Source organism: Lepidochelys kempii, chromosome 1 (genome assembly GCF_965140285.1).
Source record: "Lepidochelys kempii isolate rLepKem1 chromosome 1, rLepKem1.hap1, whole genome shotgun sequence".
In the NCBI taxonomy this organism is placed as follows: Eukaryota; Metazoa; Chordata; order Testudines; family Cheloniidae; genus Lepidochelys; species Lepidochelys kempii.
Genome location: NC_136380.1, coordinates 163384190 through 163408746, shown reverse-complemented (window position 1 = coordinate 163408746; position 24557 = coordinate 163384190). Strand labels below are relative to the sequence as shown.

Genomic DNA, 24557 nt, shown 5'->3' with positions numbered 1-24557 from the left:
GGAGTGGCAGAACTTATGCCCCACGCTTCCATGCTACCCTCCATTTATTTTCTTGCAGGAGTAACACTGACTGCAGGCGCAAATCTTCCACCATCCCTAGTTGGATATAATCTTTTTGATATGGTAGCATAGACAAAGTCATCTTTCTCACTTGCTCCCCAGCAGGTATAAGTTTTTCAGTGCCAGAACATGTGCCTCACCTCTTCCTGGTCACAGCGTACACATTTAAGTTCTGCCATCAGAACTAGTTAGCTCACAAACACGCAAACCTACTCCAACTAAACTGACAAAGGTTAAAGCTTACAGAAAATCATATTACACTGATTGCACTCAGACCACGGTGATGGCTAGACATTAAGCATCTAGATAGAAGATTCCATGTTTCACTGTTTTTTAAAATGGTTTCTAAAGAGAAGAAATTCCAAAACACACAATCATATGTATTTTATAGTTCAAGAAATAATATAAATACTTTAATACAAGCATTTCTAATCAGTTTTGAAGCAAGTTTAAAAAAAGTTGGAGGTGGGACGAATCAGTTTTCCTGGGAAGATTTCTGAAAGCCCCAAATATGAAGGTACTGGGACAGGTTGTAAATACATACTCTGAGAACATTGTAGTAAATAGTGCCATCCTGAACTCTGTAAAAAGGATCTTGTAGAGACCATTTAGGCTATACTCCTGGCTCCTGTGAGATCCTCATGAGGAGGCTGTGATGAGCAAGCCCACATTCTTCAGGTTATAGCAATATTATGGCTCCCTCTGAGAGATGAGGGAATCATAGACAAAGACATAAATACTGTAGCTTGAAGACGAGATTAATTCTATATAGGAAGCATTCCACTGTTGCCTTTTTTACAGCTCAGGGCAGCAGCACCTGTTTCCCAGTAGTGGTCCAGCCCCCTTGCCCTTGCCTTACTTGGGTGGAGGCCACTGCTGCTTTCCTTTGTGACGTGTATTTCCAGGGTAAACAGTTCCCTGCCTTTGCTGTTTTGTTCTCTGCGAAAGACAGTCTGCCTAAGCAGGTCCCTTCAGAGATAATTAACTGTGTAATTGCCACAGTTATAAGTTATCGCTATTCTTTCAAAGCAAGCATATTTTATTCATAAGGTAAAAGCAATACACAGAAAACATTTAAAATAATAAAAGAACCTACACCATGCTAATAAGCTTACTAGAGATCACCCTAACTCTAGCATGGGCTCTGGCAGGAGCAGTCCTTCAGAACCCCACCCAGGGGTTTTCTTGTGGTTTCAGGTTCATCGTAGCTTCAGCTCAGAACAAGAATCCAGTCTTATGGGGCCTTGGTCGGACAAAGTATTTCCAAACCTTCCCTAAGGATTGGGGGCCCTCTGGGGACCAGTCTGTCTGCTTGCTGAATCAGAACAAAAACCCGGAGTCAGTTTAAACTTAAATTACTTATCCCAATGTCCTTTCTTTGTCAGTTGATCTCTAGTCTAGAGAATCCGGTTTGAAGCTTCGAAAGGTAATCCAGCCAGATAATGGGTTCCCTCCCCAGGGTGAAGCTTCAAAGGGCTGATAACCAGAGGCATTCCATTAGCATACCCCACCTCCCTTAAAAAAAGTTGCCACAATAACACAAAAAGAAAAGGAGTACTTGTGGCACCTTAGAGACTAACCAATTTATTTGAGCATAAGCTTTCGTGAGCTACAGCTCACTTCGTCGGATGAAGTGAGCTGTAGCTCACGAAAGCTTGTGCTCAAATAAATTGGTTAGTCTCTAAGGTGCCACAAGTACTCCTTTTCTTTTTGTGAATACAGACTAACACGGCTGTTACTCTGAAACCTGTCACAATAACACAGAGACAATTGCATTTTTAGTACAATGAAGTTAAATGATACAATGATGTTAAACTTAATTCAGCAAGGGTTTATCCACGATAATACAAGACCTTGTCATAGCTATAAAACGTTAACACTGAGGCTCCAGTCCTCTATTGTCTGTAATTTAACCTGCTAACTCACATGAAAACTACAAACCCTGTCTTATGCTCCCCAGATTTTTAACGCTAGGTAAGTACACGTCCCCTCCAGTGAAGAAAAGTCTTTAAGAAAACTAGGAACAGTCAGATTTTTTTCCTTTTAATCAGATCATGAAACATGGTTTATTTAAATAGAACATCAGTATTCCCAATACATGAAGGCAGCGGGCAGGGCTATGGAATGTTAGCTTTAGGTGTTTGTTCTGCGCAGCAATCACAAGTAAACAGCTTATGGAAGTGTTTTTAAACTCGTGTTCCTTGTTTACTCTATCCTCACCACTATCTGTGAAAACCATAAAAACTCTTGTCCCCTGTTTTTATAGCAAATGTCTTCAGTGCCTGTTTTCTGAGACCCTGTGCGCGTATAGGTGCTACAGCAGCACAGCTGCAGCACCACTGTAGACACTTCCTACATCGACAGGGTTTGTTCTATGGATTTTAGATAATCCACCTCCCCAAGAATTATTCCATTGATTTTACTCACGTCAACATCAAGGGTTAGGTGGCTCAACTGTGGCACGCAGTGTGACTTTTTCACTCCCCCGAGCACCATAACTATGTTGACGTAACTTTTTAAGGGTAGACTGGGCCTTAACAGTTGATGAATCATAAGTTTTCAGTTTATTGCCTCTGTCTCAGACAAGTACGTTGTTAATTCTTAATTAGAGCTAATGCTATAAATTAAGAAGTATGTGGATCGTGGTTATAATACAGAACACACTTCTTAATTTATAGCATTAGCTCTAATTAAGAATTAACAACGTACTTGTTTGAGACAGAGGCAATAAACTGAAAACTTATGATTCATCAACTGTTAAGGCCCAGTCTACTCTTAAAAAGTAAGTGTGTGTGTGTAAATATATATATAATCTGATCTCCTACTTGGTTGTTAAATTTCAGCAAAAATTGGTCAGACTGACCTGTGGTGCTATTGTTTAACAATAGCACGCTTTATCACATTGTTCAGTTCAGTACTGTACATGAACATTATTTGTCCTTCAGAAAAAACATTCTGTTTTGAAGTCCTAGGGAATAAGAACGTTTTATGTGTATGACCTTCACCTATCAGCTATAAAGGGAAGATGTTGATATGGTGGGGATTTGCATTTAAGAAGATGAACAGTATATTAGCTAAGTTTCAGAGTAGCAGCAGTGTTAGTCTGTATTCGCAAAAAGAAAAGGAGTACTTGTGGCACCTTAGAGACTAACCAATTTATTTGAGCATAAGCTTTTGTGAGCTATAGCTCACTTCATCAGATGCATTCAATATATTAGCTAAGTAAATTGGCTTTTGGAAGCAAACTGTTGTCCAAATTAAATGTATTAAATAAGTTTCTAAATGTATGTGTTACTGAAAACTATTTCATTATTTACTTGTTGAAGTAAAGAGAGCCCTGAATACTAATAAAGTATACATTTTTATCTGGGCTGATTTTACATTCGTAACACTGATGGGGAAGCACGTAGTTGTGGTAGTTGTATGTGTTGCATTACAGAAGGAATACTGAAGAATAGGGAGAGATGCAAAAGACTCCAATTTAAATATTCTCATGGGTTTGTAGTGCTGGGAAGGTTAAGAAAATGAAGTTAGATGTGATTAATAGTACCTGATTGAGATGTATGAAATCTGAGGTAGAGAACGAGTTGCTGCCATGAAATCATTTGAGATTTCATACCATCAGGCTTAAAAATAGGAATGTTTCAGTCCTTTCCCTCTGCTTTGCTTGTCATTAAAAAGGGGTTTTGTTCATTGCTGCTGTGTGATGTATGTACTGTTGCAGTTTCTTTACCTTTATAAATATTGGGAATATCCTCTTGTCTGGAGATCTTGGAGGAGAAGGGAGCAGGAATGGGAATCTTCTAAGCTCTTAATTGAAAGTTTGGGATGATGATTCTTTAGCAAATATTTTTCCCGTAACTGCATTGCAAGCATTTGCTTTAAATACATGTTTACAAAAACACAAGCAAACCCATGTTCCCTTTCTGCTGTTTGGGTTTTCTTTTCTTGATGATTCAGTCATAATTGTACTAGTTCTCCAGTTGTCTATAGTCTTTCTAGGGCAGAGGTGGGCAAACTATGGCCTGCGGGACCATCCTGTCCGGCCATTGAGCTCCCGGCTGGGGAGACGAGCCCACGGCCCCTCCCCTGCTGTGTCCGCCTGGTTAAGGGCAGGGAGTCCCAGGAGGGGGCGGTTAGGGGACAAGGAGCAGGGGGGTTGGATGGGTCAGGGGTTCTGAGGGTGGCAGTCAGGGGCGGGAAATGGGAGGGGGCGTATAAGGGGTGGGGGCCAGGCTGTTTAGGGAGGCACAGCCTTCCCTACCGAGCCCTCCATACCGTTTTGCAACCCCAGTGTGGCCCTCAGGTCAAAAAGTTTGCCCACCCTTGTCCTAGGGAATCAGTATAGATAAGACCTGAATGTAAATTGATGAGGATTGGACTGTCTCTTAAATAAATAAAAATAAATTTAAAAAATATTATATTTATATTCCAGGCCTCCTTTACCTATTGCCAAAAAAGGGCGAATAGTTTTCAGGTAATCTTCAAAGAAATCGAGGAAAATTTATTTACACTGAGGGCATTTTAATATGTAGAACACACTGTTACAAGCAGCCGTAAATGTTTTTTGAGCACGGGGGGGGACTTTGAAGAAAAACACAACAAAAAATTGTGCTAAATAACATTTTGGGCCTCTCAGCTTAAACTTTATTTGTCATGGGGTTTTTTTATGGCTTGGAGGTGGGGAAAGAACAAAATTCTTAAGACTATATGACTAGTTCAAATGTTTTATAGATTTGTAGAATCAGTAGTTTCTCAATGAACTGTAAGAACAAAACTCTATAGAATTATTATGAATGTTAGGAAACTTGTTGCCAGTAAAATATTTGATTTGAGAAGCTGAACTACATGGACATTTTGTGATGTTTAGCACTTTTCCTCTTCCTCCCCCCAGTTACTTGGAAAGCAGTTGGAAAAAAATGTATCCTAAGTGAGCATAAGCAACTATGTATCTGAAGAAACTGAAGTCAGATTTCACTGACTCATGAGAATCAGAAATATATTTGGCAAATTATCATAAATTCCTAAACCTATGGTAGTCTATTGCAAGTGTTGCACTAGGAACCAGGTGGAAGTTGTTCAGAGCAGGTATAGGTATTTGCTAGGTAAGGTATTATTGCCTTAATTTATGCAGTAAGCCTACAAGGCTCAAGGCCTGTAAGATAATAACTTGGCCAAACTAATTAAGGCATGAGGCCCAAAAAAATTAGCAAAAGTAGCTAACCAAGACTAATCCTAGATAAAAGATATCAAAACATAGAATGCTGTGATGACTAAACTGCTGGTAGGTAATCACTGAGGTGGTAGTTTATAACAGCTTGGGCTATTTTTAGTTCGGGACAGCTGACCACAAGGATGCCATGGTAACTAAGTGATGTATATGTTAATAAGCTTAAGGTAAAAGGAGTAATAACCTGTGGGGGAAGGGCATGCCAACATTAGCAATGTGAGGAACTACAAATAAGGAAAAAAGGCTGAAACCCCTACTGAATATGCGTTAGGCATGGTGGCATCAGTGTAACACATAAAAGTTATATCCCAGCCTGTGTGCGAGGGAAGAGAGAGATGTAGCTCTTGAGAAAGGCCAGGATGACTACCAGTGGTGACGGTGAGGGAGAAGATGAGGAAGATAACTAACACTTCAGGTTGTTTTGCAAGGGATGGTGTAAATATCGGGATGCTCTGCTCATTCTGTTATTACCTCTACCTGCCTTGCTGGATTGGGAGTGAGTGAGTGTGTGTGTGTGTGTGTGTGTGAATTTGCTAAGTGTGTTGTTAAGACTATTATAACTATAGTGTGATGTGCTAAGTGAGAGAGCATTGCAAACAATGCACATTGGGGATCATAGCTGAACGGTAATTCTGATAATGCTGGGCCTGATCTTGGGACAAGAACCAACCAAATTTCAGTGTGCTAAATGGGGAAACTAAATCAGTAATTTAATCAATATACAATCAGTAGATCAGGCAATGCTCATTTTACAGCATCTGGTGTGGGTGCTATCATAATTTTAGTTCATCGTTAATTCAGTTTTAAACCCCGATCTATGGCTTTTAGATTCAACAGTGCTGAGCACCCACAGCTTTTATTGAATTCACAGGGAGTTGTGAGCGCTAATCCGGCCTTTAACTGCTCTGCTTAGCTTCTCCATCTGCCTCATGAAGTTAATTTACATACCTTATTTGACAGTTGTAAGGATGTAGTAGGTAATGTTTGTAAAGCACTTTTCATGTTCAAAGTCCCAAGTAGTATTAGATAGTTACCGTGAGCCATGTTTTGCGACATTAAAATTCCCAAACGTCACAATTAAGTGTACTGAAATAAGTTAACCGAGTACTTAACTATGGTGTAGTATATTTGTTCCAGTTATACACTTTCTTCCTTTTCATGCCTGCCCCCAAAATTGAGTATTATAATGAAGATGACTATGCTTTGAGCCTGGGACCCCACTGTGCTAGCTACTGTAGAAACATAACAGAAGCACACCTCTGCCCCAAAGAGGTTATGACCTAAGTGTAATGCTGTAAGTAATGGTAGATTAAAAACAACCAGATGGGGGATCACAGGGAAACAATTTAAATGACAGTGTTCAGCATGAAGAACAGTGGCCACATAGCAAACCATCTACCTAACAGTCACTTTTTTTGGTAGGCATCATGGCAGAAAAGAGGTTTAAGGTCTGAAAATAAATATAATTGTTCTTATGAAATTGTAACCTTTTACTAAAAATGTCCCTTGGATCTTGTTCAAGACTGCACATCCTAATGACATACATAATATGACTAACCTTTACTGGCCATACTGTTCAATCCCACACAATGCAACTAATGAACTCAAATGCATAATATATCATTAAGCAAAGTAAAATATAGGTTACAACATAAATGTAGATTTGGATCTTTGCTGTAATATTTTCTATTTTGTTGAACTTGGAAAGTTACTGAATTAGAACAAGTTAATGTATATGTTTAAGACAATTGTGGGAGGGAAACTGGGAAAATGACTAGGAATTTTCTATTGTACTCTTAACAAGGTCTTTGTTACTTATGTTTGTATTCTACAAATTAACAGTTATTTGTATGCAATCCAAATTAGGAATAATGTCAAATTTGGTGAATATTGGCTAAGCACTTGAGTTGGAAAATGTTCACTCAGCTTCTGGTTCTCTGTCACTTCTGACATGTCAGCTGATCTCCAGTATAGTTGGACATATTTTAGAGTCCAATTAATAACATTGGCTTCCTTTTGGCATCCTATCTTTAAAGTAAAGTTTATAATTCTATAAAATAAACCAACATTCTTCGAATTCGTTGCCATGGCTACAGTAGCTATACATGTAATAAGTAAAGCATAAATGATTCATGCTCCACCTACTCTTTCCATTTTCCTGGCTAATTCTGCCTCTTCCTCACACATTTACCTTCCACAAAACAGCCGTCCATCATTTCTAGCTCAGTAAGACTCCAAAAACAACTGAAAAGAAATAAAAGGACAGATTTTTTTTTTCAAATCTTCCAGATATGCCTATTATTTCTCCTAACTCAGTGAGCTACTCTATACTGAGGGATAAACTTTCAGTTAAGAAAAATAACAAAACAAACTACCATTGATCCTATCTTTCAAATAAAACCTACCTGTTTTACCAAATCTACTTAAAATTAACTTCTGCCAATTTTTGTGTAAATAAATCCTGAGTTGTTGACCTGACCCTGTCTATAACCTCTAATTGTAACAGATAAAATATTTAGTAATTTAGCTTAATTAAAACATAATTCCTTCAAATGTTGCTTATGCAGGAGGTTTCAAGGAGCTTTAACAATACGGAAAATGTGAAGAGCCTGCCATATTCCACTTGTTCAGGACAAAAAGGCTCTGACAAAGACTGCTAAATTTCTTATCTGTAATCAAAGAATAATTTCTGCAATTTTGGGGGAAGTGGTTGAATCCAAGATTTAAGTTTAAAACAATTCCGCCTTTTTTAATGGAACTGTGACTGGTGCTTCCATAATATTCTAATGTATTCTGCAGTCTGACGTAAAGGCATTTTGTATCTGCTGGAAAACCAGTGGTAGTCTTAACCTGTAATACATGTATTTTCATCTAATGTTGCTTACTAGTGTCCATCTTGAGTAGAGTATTAGAATGCAACTTGCTAATGAGGAAAAGATTTAAAAACAATCTTCACCCACTACCCCAGAAAAATCCTGAAGGCATGAGATCATTTTCAAAAAAATAATTTAATTAATCTCCGAATTCTTCCAGTTTGGTGAAAGGAAGTCTGGATGAAGTAAGCCTTGATGATTGCACATAATTTTATGCATTCATAAAATGTGGGAAAGGCTAAGGAAATGCGAGGGAAATGTGATCTTGATGAAATTACCATAAGGTAGATGTATGACTAGTTGAAAGACCATACTCAAAGTAGTTATCCATGGCTGGCTGGCTGTCCAACTGGGAGGATGCATTTAGTGGAGTCCCACAAAGGTCAGTCCTGGGTCTGGTACTATGCAGTATTTTCGTTTAATGACATGGATAATAGAGTGGACTTATAAAATTTACAGGTGGCATCAAGCTGAGAGGAGGTTGCAAGCTCTTTGAAGGACAGGATTAGAACTTAAAACAACTTTAGCAAATTGGAGAATTGGTCTGAAATTACCAAGATGAAATTTAGTAAAGAAAAGTGTAAAGTACTATACTTGGAAGGAAAAGTCAAATGCACAATTATAAAATAGAGAATAACTGGCTTGGCGATAGTACTGCTGAAAAGGATCTGGAAGTTATAGTGAATCATAAATTGAATGAATCAACAATGTGACGTAATTGCAAAAAAGTCTGTTACCATTCTGGGGTGTATTAACAGATGTCTTATATAAAACATTGGGGACAGGGAGGTAACTCTCCCGTTGTACTCAGCCTTGGGGAGGCCTCAGCTGGAGTACTGTGTCCACTTCTGGATGCCACACTTCAGAAAGGATGTGGCCAAATTGGAGAGTCCAGAGAAGAGCAACAAAAATTATAAAAGGTGTAGACTATCTGGCCTGTGAGGAAAAGTTTTAAAATAAACTGGGCATGTTTAGTCTTGAGAAAAGAAGACAAAGTGGGGACCTGGTAAGTCTTCAGATATATTAAGGATTGTTGTGACTAGGACTGGTCAATTGTTCTCCATGTCCACAGAAGTCAGGACAAGAAGTAATGGGCTTAATGTGCATCAGGGGAGTTTTAGATTAGATATTGGAAAAACTTTCTAACTATAAGGATAGTTTAAGCTCTGGAATAGGCTTCCAAGGGAGGTTGTGGAATCCCCATCATTGGAGGTTTTTAAGAACAGGTTAGACAGCCTCCTGTCAGGGATGGTCTAGGTTTACTTGGTTCTTCTCAGCACAGAAGTCTGGACTTGATGACCTCTTGTAGTCCCTTCCAGCCATACATTTCTATGATTCTATGCTTAGTGTAGGATTATTCATTAAGAAGCGGTGAATTAAGCAGCCTGCATGTGAAGCTGTGATTCAAATGGAAAAGCCCTTCTTACGAGAGCTCACTCACTGAGCAAAATTCTCACACAGGTGCTCTGTGATTGAGGAATGGCAGGCAGCATAGCTCATGGATTTAGGAGAATGTAGACTAGTTCATGTTTGTCCAAATTTCAGAAGACACACAAACATTACAGACTTGCTGTTGTGCAGGAGAATTAGTTACACACCTTCCTCCACCCAGCTTTTGCTGATGCCAGGAGTATTTTTTCTTTTGTTATTCCCAGGGCTTTAAGTGTCCTATTCTGCTAGGGAAGATTACTTGCAGTCATTAGAAAGTAAATTTGTACAAGGGACACGTACTATATAATATGATATTTTTGCAATACCTCAAGTTGTTCCATGATTTTACTGAATAGTGTCATTCATGACTAGTCAATAAGTAACTTAATTGTTAATTTACTGATAGAATATTATGGTATTTGTCTTGATTTGAATAAGTCAGAACAAGAAGAAAAAGTATTTACAGCCTAGATATTTTCTTTTTACGGATGAGTTAGAACTTTTAGAGTAAACAATTTAAGTATATATTTAGGGGGTGTGAGCCATTTGTTAAGATTGTGAAAGTATACCAACCAAAGTCCAGCATTCAGGCAGTCTTTGTACCTTGCTGCTGTAGGCATTACTAACATTATGTAGAGGAATCTTTCATGAACATTCTAAAATTTGAAGGGGCGCTCCATAAATGTGTTCTACCTTAATTTTATATGTAAAGTTTTATTATGTCATGAATAGAAGAGATAATACTTGGATTTAGATTTGTAATGAGTCCTCTACATAGCAAATGTTACATTTGTGTGTATTTTGTCCAGCTAAATTGTTTTTTAAGTGATGATCAGTTTTTCAGTATGTTGTAACATACCAGTCCTTTACATGGAGCCGCTCTAAGAATCTTCACTTTTACTGTAGTTTCAGTCTAAGGCCTAGAGCTAGTAATGATTGTTGTAGTCATGTTCTTTAAACATTGCCACACTTCTTACACTTTATTGTCCAATATGAGATAACAAAATCAGCCATCCTTATATGTGAAACAAAAACAAAAAAACGCTTACAGGTTGTGTGCAACAAGGAAAGAGTCTGTTACTACTGAACTCTTTCCTCCTTTCCCAGACCCTGAATGCTGAGAAAAATTCTTCCTTCTGTTCCTCAATTCCTATCCGATTTACTGTCAGCCTTTGACTGCTGTCTTCCATCCTCCAAAGAAAAGAATTTCCACACCAATTCTTCAACTCTAGTGATCTCTGCTCTGTTAATGTAATATTATGCATTTATGGAAGAAAACTCTTGAATGCCTTATTTAATTCTACAAAGTAAATTTTCTATCACAAAACCTTTTTTCAGTTAAAATGTTGGTTGATTAATGTTGGATGTTGTGCATGTACAATAACTTTTTGTTCCTTCCTTCCTTCCTTCTCCCCCATCCCCACTGTTTGTACAGGCTCTTCAAAGTAACTTGAAGTACTCCCTCTTGCCAAGACGTCTGATTATCAGTAAGAGATTATCTCAGTGTTTACATCCAGCTTTACCTAGTGGAGTGCATTTAAAAGCACTAGAGACCTATGAAATCATCTTTAAAATTATTGGGACAAAATGGCTTGCCAAAGACTTATTCCTCTACAGGTAACTTGCTCTTTGAAAACTCAGACTTAAAATTTCATAATAGATTATTTTATAAAATGACAAAATCTTTCTTTTTCTTTTTTTAAAGCTCTGGTTTGTTTCCCCTGCTTGCAAATGCAGCAATGTCAGTGAGGCCTATTCTCCTTGGTCTGTATGAGAAATATTTTCTTCCTCTGCAAAAGTCCCTCTTGCCAAGTCTTCAAGCCTTTGTAATTGGACTGCTGCCTGGATTGGAGGAGGGGTCGGAAATTTATGACAGGTGGATTGCTTATGTTACTTGAGAAACGTAAAATGCAATACTCAATCACTTCCCTATTTATTGAATTTTATTTATTTATTTATTTTTGAAGGAACCCATATCTAGAAATCCTCATCCAGACGGAGGATGTCTAATGCAGGGCTACTGAGGGATGGGATGGGAAGGGAAAAATACTAGAAGTTGGAAGAGAATGGAGGAAAGACAGATGCATGAAATGCAAGGGGAAGTGGGGCAGGAGTAAGGGAGAAAAGAAATAAAAGGATAAAAAGAAATTGTGTAGTTAAACTTTGGGGGGAAAGTTGCATTAAATCAAGTTGAGTCGTCCACTATATTTAGAAAGCAACACAGCTCTCCTTTCAAAATTTCTGAATACTTATCTTTACATTTCAAATCTGTAATGGGGCATTGAGGAGATCTTTTGACAGACTAAACTAAGCCTGTGTTTTTTGCACTCTTTAAATCTTTTGTTAAAGGGGAATTCCTGTTTTCTGTACATATCTAGATTGCAAGCATTCTATATTAGAAGACCACCTTGTGTTCCTGGCTGCACTAGTAAATGTACCACTTCTAAAACTCACTATCAAAAATGTCTTTTTCACCCAAAGCCTCTTAATGCAGTGTTGAAAATGATGACCAGCTGGTGTGGTCTGGTTCAACAAAGTTCAACTCACTTTGTATCAATGCATCTAGATACCTGGTTGAAGAGGTACTGTTGCAGTACACTTAGTCACTAGACTTTTGGTTATGTAATGATTGTACTTCCATCAAGTAATAGCTGTAACAAAACTATTTTGCAATAACCTGTTGCAGGAATTGCGCCACTAGATAACTTTCATTATATTTCACTGAATACTCTCTCTACTTAGACAGTGACTAAATACGTTTGTCGTATACAGTACATATGTGTTTTCCAGATTGATGCATTCTGTTCTCCTTCCCAAGAAATGGTGGAATTGAGTTTAGTTGTAATTGTCTGTTTTGACAAAAGATGTTTTGTTTAGCTTCACGTAATGTTTCTTTGTAAAAGTCTCAAGTCATGAAGGTGTAGAAAAAGCTTTATTTACATTGACAGTTAGCATCTATTGTTATGAGTGAACAAGAATAAGCTGTGTTTGTTTAGTTTCTGGTAAATAGCTTTCAATTGCTGAATTACTGGCTGTTAGGCAGATGGATAAATATAAGTGTTGCCTCTTCTACAACTGCTGCATGAAAAAGTGAGTTGAAAGTGTGTGTGTGTGTGTGTGTGTGTGTGGTTTATACATTCTGTCATGTTACCTTAACGTGGCTGAAATTTAACCATTAAGTGCAGCAATACTGTGAAAAGCGACTTTGCAAAAAGATATCATGTGATCCCATATTTGTGTCCATTTTATGATTTAAAACTCAGTCTGCTCAATTAACATGTACAAATATTTTCCAACTGCACCCCCAGTAAGCTGACGCTAGAATCTGAAAGTCAATTTAGGTTCTTTTTGGCTCAGACATTAGCAGTAATACATCTGCTACGATCAGAATGTAGTTAATAATTCTGTGTATAAACTAGACTAGCAGCTCACATACTCATAGCTATATTGGTTGTGCAAGATTAGCAATTTTTGTGAGTGAAAATTCTGGTCATTAAAGTAAATAAGCTAACTGAATGTACACTGGAATCGGGTTTCTTAAGGGAAGGTGCTTCTCTTTTACATGGTTGCTTGTTAGAGTAGAGCCAAGCTTTATATTCTACATGCAATTTTATTGCAGACAATTGGAAATAAAAGATGGAAGAAGCTTGACACAGTGCAGGTCAACTGCATCTGTATTTCCCCTCTATGGTCCCCTTAAGCTTTCAGCTCCCCAGCCATTGCCTCTCTTGGGTAGAGACACACACATACCTTTCTTTCTGAGTAAGGGATTTCCACACTTCAGTCCCCTGACTATACTGTGAAATCCTCCACAAAAGACTCCCTAAGCAGGCTTCTTTTGTCTTCTCTTCAGAGACGATACACTGTAGTTGCGACAGATATAAGGTTCCACACGGCTCTTTCTAAGCAAGAATGTTTTAGTCTTAAGGTAAAAGCATTACAGAGAGAGAACTAATTTAAAACTATTTAAAAAATTTTAAAAAACCTACACGAATGCTAGTAAACTTTCTAGAGATCCCTCATCCCAACTCCAACATATGCCCCTGCAGTCCTTCAAAATCCCACATTGGGTGTTCCTGTGGTTTCAAGATCATAACATCCTTTTGCCCAGAACAAGAACCCTCATGAGATTGTGAGGCACTCATTTGCCCAGTCTGGGCCTTTTGAAGAGACTACGAATAGGTTGTCAGCCAGACAATGGATTTCTGGTCAAGGCAAAGCTTCAAAAGGATGGACTCAGAGGCGGGTCACTTGCATTCCCCTCACCTCCAGTATTTGCTAGGAAATCTACTTCATGCTTACTGTCCCAAAAGTTGAAGCTCTTACTACTATTCAAAGATTTCATTAGTCAAGACTCTGAGAGAAGTGGCATACAATTCCACAATAACATATAAACAATTGCCTTTTTAATACAATGGATCCCCAAAGGCATTAAACTTAATTCAGAAAGGGTTAATTTAATTCAGTAAAGTTTCTTTATTCTATAAGGTTTGTCCAGGATATTGTCCTATCTGTGAAAAGGCTTTCACATGCTACTTTTTGCTTCCTCAGGCAAGGGGATGTGATGATCCTGCGATCCTTTGGGCTAAACTCTGCATAATTATCACTAAGTTTTTAGATGTTTAAAATAATAAATTTAGCTACTATAGGTATTGAGCCTGATCACCCAATATGTTGTATTAAAGTGTACACTGTACAAATTTCATAACTGAAGAAAAGTTAAAGTATTTATATTGCATTAGTGCGGAGAGGAGCTACTGAGAAAACACTGAAATGCATGGATGTTTCACTGAAACAGAGTGACTTAACAAACAGCTAAAAATAATCATTCTGTGCAAGTCCTTTCAGTCCAACTGGTTCAGGAATTAGCTACCAAAAACTACTGCATTATTTACTGTCAAGTTACAGTTTGTGTGACATTTATGCAAAACGTGTAGTTACTGGAGAAGTTGCCAAAGTGGGCAGACAAACGTTCCATTGAGTGTGCATGATGATAAAAGATTTGTTACAGCACTTGCCATTATGGCAAAATCATCTCGGAAAGGGTAACACTGAAAATGTAAATAAAGGGAGGAAATTGGAAATGGACATTAAAAAAGCTACGGGGTATTAACAAACTGAAAGTATTGCACTTGAATTCAGTGACAGACTTCAATGGAATTAACGTATTTTACATGGAAAGGTAAATCTTTATAATATTATTTCCTCTTTTTTATTTTACACACAGAACAGATGCTTTGCTTGTGAAGCTGTCTGTACTAACAGGCCAAGAAGTGTTCTATGCTGCTATCTGGGGGAGTGTTCTGGTCAGCCCTTCTATAAGACTTCCTGCTTCTCTGTTTGTTGTTAGTCATATCAACAGAGAGTTGTCTGGAAAACAGCAGAAGTACATGCTGGGAACTGATTATAAGCTCACAGTAAGTTCATTACGTTGCTAGTGGGATATTCTCAACTACGATAATGCTGACACAGTCGAAAACAGTATCCTTCTCAGTACAAATTAAAGTCCCAAGCTCTTTAAAGAGCATCAGTAAGAGAATGAAATGTCTAATTCAAAATTTGCTCAATGAGTGGAGAATCTCAACTGAAGTGGTAATAATGAAAAATAATTCTTGCAAATTTTGATCAATATGTAGAATGGCAAACAGGTAATTTAAAAAGATGGTCAATGATACAAAAAAGGAATGGATGGTGTTGCCTTGTTACAGTAAAACTAATTTAACCCTGTTTATTTGTATTGCAGCAGTGCACAAAGACTTCAGTCAGAATTGAGGCCCTATTGTGTTAGGCATTGTATACAAACAGTTCAAAATCAGTATCCATTTTATACTCTATAAAAAACTAAAAAGGGGAGGTGGAGTGAGATCCAATGTATTCTTTCAATTAATGAAAAGACTATCCTCTGCAACCACTAATATTAGCTGCCTACCCTATTGCAGTCATCCAGAAGTGCTTGAGAGAAGAAGATTTGGAGAGTCTCATCATTCTTGGCTCCAGAAAGTAGGACAAAATGTGAAAAATAGGAAATGAGCAGAGAAGCAGTGCGTGGGGGAGTGAACTACCTAAGGGTGGCATGTCCTTGATAATTATTAACCAAACTCCTTTACAACACCAGCATTTCTGCGCTCACCTTGGGCTGCAATTTCTTTGGTTACAGGAATATTAAATACAGCATTAAGGATTTGGTGTGGTCTAAATCAGAAAAGACAAGAAATGAAAAATAAAGCTGATATGACCATCTTTGCTTACTCCATTTTGCCTTTAGGAATGGAATGTCAAACTCTGTCATTGTACATCAGACACAGCGTTTAAGATTTTCTTGTTTTTTTTTTTAACTTTAACACCCTGCACCTTTGCACATTATTTAAAATAACGTGCAACTAAACCAAACAGCAGTAAACCAACAGAAGAACTCCAGTATCTATTGTCTTGTATTTAATTTCCTTTCTTGAAATTGAAAAATGTTTCATAGGTTTTAAATCACCTATCTTTTTACCAGAAATACTGGAATAACCATAACTAATTATCAGACAGGATGTGTTGTCTCAAGATGCAGATATTAAACAAATTAGTTATCATTGGCAGGCAGCAGATATTCAAAATGTGGCCTACCCAGATATGTAGAAATGCTAATCATGATATATGAAACAGTATGAAGCTCAATGCAATTTTATGTTCTCCTATTTGTGGAAAGAAAGTTCTTTTTAAATATGTAGATTTCAATGCTTTTCAAGTGTCACCGTGCCTCGGTGGGTCACGGCTGAAGATGCCAGATGCAGGGCAAACTGCTGTGAAATTACTCAATAATCATACTGTTGCCAATCCTTTGGAATCTAATATCTAAAGGTTTATTTATAAGAGAAAAGAAAGAGGAGAGAGTTCAAATGGTCAAAGGAATCAAATACGTACACTCATTGCAAAGTTCTTGGATCGGGTTTGAAGCAGTGATGGAATGAACTGCTGGTTTATGTCTCTGGTAACATCCGAAAGATTGGAAGGTCCTTAGTCCATTGATCAGAATGCTCCTTTTAACGTAAGTCTATAGTCCAGAGATCAGAGCAGGAGAGAGGCAAAACAGAGATGCTTCCAGGGCCTTTTATACTTTCTCCCATGTGGAGGGAAAACTCTCAGTGTTAGGCTATGTCTACACTACGGACCTTACGCGGCTCAGGTGTAGCAGTACACCTGTGCTGCTGTAAGGTCTCCTGTGTAGTAGCTCTTCTGCTGGCATAATTAAACCACCCCCAACGAGTGGCATTGGCCATGTTAACAGGAGAGCCTCTCCTGCCGACATAGCGCTGTCCACCCCAGCACTTTTGTCACAGAAACTTCTGTCTGTCAGGGCGGTGCTTTTTTCACATCCCTGGCCGACAAAAGTGGTGGTCTAGACAAACCCTTAGTTTGTGGAAAAGTACAGGAACAAGATGGAGTCCAGAGTCACTTGAGCAAGTTCATGCCGTTGCATGCTGTGATGAGTCATACCAGGAGCATTACCCATATGCCTATGAAGGCCCATTGTGCAGGGATAAGCTGCTTCCATGGCCCATTATGTTCGTTGATGGGCCATCAACTTGAATGGTCCATTCACACTGTGCTAGCTAGATTAGGTGTAAACTAACTAAGTAAGTTATCACAAGAGCAAACCCATTTGAAATACAGGTATGTAGTCAATACTCATAACTTCAGATGATCTATGCATACAAACATAATCATATTCAGCAAATCATAACTTTTCCATTGACACTTTACATCAGGGGTGGCCAACCTGTGGCTCCGGAGCCACATGCGGCTCTTCAGAGGTTAATATGCGGCTCCTTGTACAGGCACCGACCCTGGGCTGGAGCTACAGGCGCCAACTTTCCAACGTGCCGGGGGTGCTCACTGCTCAACCCCTGGCTCTACCACAGGCCCTGCCCCCACCCACCCCCTCCACTGAACCTGCCGTGCTCTCGCTCCTCTTCCCCCCCCCCCCGCCCTCCGAGCCTCCTGCACGTCACAAAACAGCTGATCGGGAGGAAGGGGGAAGGTGTTGATCGGTGTGGCTGCTGGTGGGTGGGAGGCGCTCGGCGTGGGGGGTAGGGAGAGCTGATGGGGGGGCTGCTGATGTATTACTGTGGCTCTTTGCCAATGTATGTTGGTAAATTCGGGCTCCTTCTCAGGCTCAGGTTGGCCACCCCTGCTTTACATGATATACTTTGTACAAGATTTGTTGCAATTGGATAACCGTGGTAGCAACAATGATGTACATGCTCACATTTTAATGATATAATGTCACACCAAGTAAAGGTACTGATGTTGGTATTCCTATAAGAAGATAAAGTATTTAGTAGCTATCAACAGTATTTATAACCATTTGTTTATATTTATTTCTCACATTACAGGTAAAATCTTTGCGTGTGTCAGTATTGGATTCAAACGTTCTTGTGCAACGAAACACTTTGGAAGTGCTTCTCTTCTTTTTCCCATTTTATACATCTTTGGTAAGAGCATTATTTGAATGTCATTATGATTACTTTATTGGAGGAAGAATAAGATCTTACTGAGGAAAGATTCTTGTAGGATCCTATATAATCTAGATACTCCTGTGAATACACACCAGTTATTTTCTCTTTCTAAAGATATTTCTGCATGGCCAAAAGAAACCAAAACAGCCCTGCAGAAGCAAGTCTCAGAGCTCAGTTCTACAGACTTGATCTCATGGAACTTTACGCTGTGGCCCTAAAAACAGCCACATAGACATTTCGGCTTGGGCTGGACTTTGGGTTCTGAAGCCTCGGGAGGGGAGTGGGTTTCAGATCCTGAGCTCCAGCCCAGGCTGGAACATCTATGTGGTTATTTTTGGTGCCACAGCATGGGGTCCGCAAGCACAAATCTGTAGACCCGGGCTCTGAGACTTGCTGATGCAGGCTTGTGAGGGGGTTTTGTTTTTAAATTCCCTTTCTTCCCCACCCTATGTAGATAGAGCCTTGAGTCTAATCCTGCAACATTTGCAGTCAGTAGTTTGGCCATGGACTTCAGCAGGGTCAGGCATCCACTTTGTTTCCCCAAAAGTCCCACATGGTGGTTACCAAGGCTTGATGTCTTAATTGTGGTTATGCAATAAAAATTTGAAAATGACCACACAATTTTAAAGGAAGACTTCAGTGGATCAATTCTACTGAGATTTTAAATTGTAGATTGTTGATGGTTTGTCCCTGTTCTCCTTTAGTAGGCTAGATCTATTAACATATCTTTGTCAGTATTATATCTGATACTGGTAGCCATTAGAAATTATTTAATTGTGAATTTTACAGTTCACCTACAGCTAAGTTGTCTTTATTCTTTGTCTAGGACTACAATGAAAGCACTGTTCCACTGCTCAGGTCTGATGTAGTCCATATTCTCTCAGCAGCTACACAGACACTCTTGAGGAGAGACATGTCACTAAATAGAAGACTATATGCGTGGTTGCTAGGTACTGTGCAATATGTGGTGACATTCAGTTTAAATATCTAATTTGTATTTTGTCCACTACATTTGAATATACTTTTCCAGAGATGATTAACATAAGTCTCTTCATTCTGTTCATAAATGACAACTCTTTTGCAATTGAGAATTCTATTAAGCAAATATTATTTCAGATGATAAATTAAATAAATTCTGCCTTCTTAAATCTTAGTGTCTAACAAATGCTTGATATCCCTCATCACAGTTCAGTCTTGGAATGTCTATAACAAGTTTGAGGGATAACTTTAGTCAGAGAGCAAACATCCCTGAATTTGAAGCAGAAATGATTGTTCTTTGTAATCTGTAAATCTTGATTTACATTCCATAGCATTTAAGAGTATCTACAACAATTCTGTACAGATGCAATTCTTAAACTGTAGTATGTGAGCTCCAGTCAAGTAGAACAAGGGTTGCTTTAAAGTAGTGAATCAGAATCAAAATCTTATCTCAATTAAAATTACAAAAGTGATAACATAGTTTGAGTATAACATAGTTTGAGTAACAAACTGATGACAATAGTTACCAAGTTAGTCTTCCATTTATAAGACATCTTAATACCAGGCTGGCTTGGTTGTCTGTTCTCTCCATATGAGGAGAGATTAATAAAATAGGGACTTTTCATCTTGGAAAAAAGAAAACTAAGGGGGGATATGATAGAGGTCCACTATATCATCACTGGTGTGGAGAAAGTAAATAAAGTGTTGTTTTACTCCTTCTCATAACACAAGAACTAGAGGTCACCAAATGAAATTAATAGGCAGCAGGTTTAAAACAAACAAGAGGAAGTATTTCTTCACACAATGCACAGTCAACCTGTGGGACTCCTTGCCGGAGGATGTTGTGAAGGCCAAGACTATAGCAGGGTTCAAAAAAGAGCTGGATAAATTCATGATGGATAAGTCCATCAATGGCTATTAGCAAGGATGGGCAGGAATGGTGACCCTAGTGTCTGTTTGCCAGAAGCTGGGAATGGGCAACAGTGGATAGATCACTTCATGATTATTTGTTCTATTTATCTCCTCTGGGGCACCTGGAATTGGCCACTGTTGGAAGACAGATACTGGGCTAGATGGACCTTTGGTCTGATCCAGTATGGCTGTTCGTATGTTCTTATTGCTAGTGCAATGCTCTGTTCTGCAGAGAACTGATGTTGGATCTAGAGTTTCAGTCATAACTCACAGGGCTGTCAGGGTTTTGGGAGAGGCACAGAAAATAGCATGATGAAATCTTGGCCCTGGTGCAGTCAGTTGCAATACTCCCATTGATATCATGGAGCCAGAATTCCATCCAGTTGCTTACTCTCTGTGGGGAGAGAGGAGGCGACAACTTTGATAGATAGGCTCTGAAGTGGGGATCTCTATCTTTCACTTCCAGAAGGGTGCGTCAGGCTGACACCATTTCAAGGGTTGGGAGAGATTTGATTATCTGTCGATGATGGTGATACATGTATTACCATAATGCCTAGGAATTCTAGTCCTTGATTAGCACTGGACAAAGACAGCTAAAAGATGGTGCGCGCTCCAAGCAGCTTACAATCTAAGTTTAAGGCAAGAGACAGATGGATGTAGACAGGGAGAGGGTGGGAGAACCAGGAAACAATGAGACAATATTGATCAGCATGATAGGCATCGATCTCAGCACTCCAGCATCACAGCCATTATCAAGTTTTTTGTGTAGGTATCACAGAAAAGGGGAGTTTTAAGAGTTTTTTTTTAAAGGATATCAGTGAGACAGTTTTGCAGATGTTTATGGGGACTTCCTCCCGAGTATCTCAGGAATGTGGGAGAAGGCATAAAGGTGCTTGTTTGAAAATTTTAACTAATGGGCAATGGAGTCTGGCATCACTGACCAATTGGAGGCAGGAGCTGACATGTTAGTAGTGAATGTCGGGGGCAGGCCATGAAGGGCCTTGAAAATGAGGACAAATGGCTTATGTTTGATGCACTAGAGGAGAGGGAGCCTAGTGAAGGGATGCAAAAAGAGAGGTCATGTGGTCAAAACAACCAGCAGGGAAAATGATCTTTGCAGCAACTTTCTAAGTGAATCCGAGTGGGGCAAGATTGCAACATTCTTCTCTTTGGCCTGGACAAATGCAGTAATAGACATGAGAGCCTGCACAAGAGTTTTAGCTGTGTGGATGGATAGGAAAGTATTTCAGATGTTATGCAGAAAAATTTGCATGATTCAGTCATAGCCTGTATTAAAGGACCTAGATAGAGGCCCAAGCTGCAGATGACACACAGGTTACTTGGTGGTTGTTCTCCACATAAGCACACTTTTTTTTGCAGGCATTCAGCCTAGACTGGAACATAAACTACATCTTGAACAAATTCAAGTTAAAATGAATATAATTGCTTCTACTGCTTGTTTTATGGTATGTATGTTACATCAGTATTTTCTGTACTCATTATTTTTATTTAATTTGTAGGCTCTGATATTAAAGGCGGTACTTTTGCTCCAGATTCTGCAGCTTTTGAAGATCATGCCCTCTATTTTTTTGGAAAATATTCCAAAGATCTTTTAGTTGAGGTTGGTATTTATTCTACATAACTTTTATATGCTATGTTTAACCTCAGAACAAACTGCCTTTCAACTTGTTCACTGTATGTCCTTCATGGCCTCTCTTCCTGAAGCATAACAGATGGGAGGAGATCGTTATTTTGTATTCATTTGACAGGAAGTCTGAACTCATGTTGTGCTGTTTTGTTCCATTTTATGGGCCTGTGATGTAAATGGAATCTAATGAAAACTGCCAGTTCCATCTTCGCTAGCCTACCTGAATTACTAAAAATAAATCCTGTTTATTCCAAATTTTCTTGTGTATGTATTAAATAAACTGAAAATTTCCTTGATTATCTGAATTAATTTATTCTCCCCCATTCTGTTTCAATAATCAAAGTTTGACTACGTTTGGCACCTAGTGCAAGAATCAAGACCTAACATTATTAATAAAATGACAGTATCTCTCCTTAGTAGTTGTCACATTTTGGTGTTTTCTTTTCTTTTAACAGGCTTTGATTGAAATATTGCATCAGAAGTTCTCAGAGTCTTCCTTAGAAGATCATGCATATCTGAAACCTTTCCGTATCCTAATTAGTCTCCTTGACAAACCTGAAATAGGTAATATTAAATATTACTACTGACACAGACTGCTAAGACCTGTTATACTATAGTGATGACATGATGTCTAGAAGGCTTTCTGCTAATCACCTCCAAATGGTGCAGTGCCACCTGCCTTCTCTCGTTTATCTTTGTTTTTTGGGCAACTCTCCTCTTTGTGTACAGTGTCTTTCCCAACCTTTGGCTGTCCCTGGCAAGCCTCCTCCCTAGGCCCGTATAAAGAGACTCCCAGGCGCATCTTGCTCCTCCAGAGTCTCCCCTGACTGATCTGCATATCCTGTTTCCTGCAGCAGTCAGGTCCTCAGTCTGTCATGTGCTTAAAAGATCCACAGTCCTATAATGCAAACTGGCTGTGCCTCACACATAAAAGGGCCAGCACATCCTCCTACACTATGCAGATGCCAAGATTACATACCTGATTTTCTGTATGTACCAATATTTTGTAAAACCTACTCAGAAGTATTTACTGTACTTGAATGTGTGACAGACATAAGAAGCTTATGAGTAACTTGTGGTTATTTGAAACTTGTGTACTCTTTGGCAACTTGTTGCTTATGAGATTTGTTTTCTCTGTGAAGGAATCCCATGTCTGTAAATCATCTCCTGTAGTAAATGACGTTTTTTAATGCTGTGCAGGAAACTGGGCATGGTAACCCCGCTTTTGAAGATTTTATCACAGTATCTGTATAGATGATACCATGAACGAATAATTCACATTCTGAACTTATAAATATTTAGCTGACAGTGGCTTAAATTATTTAGTATTTGTCTGGAGGATTCTCCTATTTCATGGATGGAGGAAAATACCTTTGTTTGCCTCTCTCAATGCATTTGCCCCATTGTTTTTTACAAATTCATCAAAACATCAGACAGCATTTATGTGAAAAACCAGGATGCACGTGTACTGTCCTTTACAGAGTGAAAAGTTTCTTGTACAGATTTTGTTCAAGGCACTCGGCTCAGTGTTCATTTGTCTACAGAGGAAGCAAACTTCTTGAGTGAAAGTAACAATTCCTTCAGATGCTTAGTTATATGTGACAGGATACGTGTTTTTCTTGTCCAGGCATGACTTTCTTTTAGACACATTGTAACACAGATTTCTTTTTAAAGGGTGCTTTCTTGCTTAAGAAATATTTGTATGATATAAGTTGTTACACTTAGAGCCTTTTGTTATGTATAAGCACTGTTTGGTGTATGGATTTTATTTTATTTTTTAAAATTTCTGAGCAGGAAAACACTGTTAAACAAAACTATTGGATTAATCAAACAGTTTATATCCTAGTGTAGAAAATAGGTATTAAGCTATAATCCAGGAGCAAAAGCAGTGAAATAAAACCTGTCCTGCATTCATCTAAACCACAAAATTAGAAATATTCCTATTTCTGTAGTACACAAAAAAGTACTAAAAAGCTTCTGGAGCCTTATAAGTCAATAAGAAAAGGAGTACTTGTGGCACCTTAGACTAACCAATTTGAGCATAAGCTTTCGTGAGCTACAGCTCACTTCATCGGATGCATACTGTGGAAAGTTTAGAAGATCTTATTATATACACACAAAGCATGAAAAAATACTTCCTCCCACCCCACTCTCCTGCTGGTAATAGCTTATCTAAAGTGATCACTCTCCTTACAATGTGTATGATAATCAGGGTGGGCCATTTCCAGCACAAATCCAGGGTTTAACAAGAACGTCTGGGGGGGGGGGGGAGATAGGAAAAAACAAGGCGAAATAGGCTACCTTGCATAATGACTAAGCCACTCCCAGTCTCTATTCAAGCCTAAGTTAATTGTATCCAATTTGCAAATGAATTCCAATTCAGCAGTTTCTCGCTGGAGTCTGGATTTGAAGTTTTTTTGTTGTAAAATAGCGACTTTCATGTCTGTAATCGTGTGACCAGAGAGATTGAAGTGTTCTCCGACTGGTTTATGAATGTTATAATTCTTGACATCTGATTTGTGTCAATTTACTCTTTTACGTAGAGACTGTCCAGTTTGACCAATGTACATGGCAGAAGGGCATTGCTGGCACATGATGGCATATATCACATTGGTGGCTGTGCAGGTGAATGAGCCTCTGATAGTGTGGCTGATGTTATTAGGCCCTGTGATGGTGTCCCCCGAATAGATATGTGGGCACAGTTGGCAACGGGCTTTGTTGCAAGGATAGGTTCCTGGGTTAGTGGTTCTGTTGTGTGGTATGTGGTTGCTGGTGAGTATTTGCTTCAGGTTGGGGGGCTGTCTGTAGGCGAGGACTGGCCTGTCTCCCAAGATTTGAGAGTGTGTTGGGTCATCCTTCAGGATAGGTTGTAGATCCTTAATAATGCGTTGGAGGAGTTTTAGTTGGGGGCTGAAGGTGAC

General features: G+C 38.8%; 1 protein-coding gene across 7 annotated transcripts in view; it reads left to right on the top strand.

Moving 5' to 3' along the window:
• The window catches only part of DOP1B (DOP1 leucine zipper like protein B), an 87747-nt gene that overhangs the window by 14510 nt on the left and 48680 nt on the right, over positions 1–24557 (top strand). For 6 of the 7 annotated variants that reach the window (XM_073361204.1, XM_073361214.1, XM_073361195.1 and 3 more), the window contains 7 exons: positions 11030–11211; positions 11300–11470; positions 14822–15011; positions 17976–18074; positions 18925–19048; positions 21509–21609; positions 22092–22200. In XM_073361204.1, the coding sequence (XP_073217305.1) occupies positions 11030–11211; positions 11300–11470; positions 14822–15011; positions 17976–18074; positions 18925–19048; positions 21509–21609; positions 22092–22200 (976 nt within the window). Of the gene's footprint in view, positions 1–11029; positions 11212–11299; positions 11471–14821; positions 15012–17975; positions 18075–18924; positions 19049–21508; positions 21610–22091; positions 22201–24557 lie in introns of those variants that run through there. The other variant, XM_073361225.1, reaches the window with a different exon arrangement.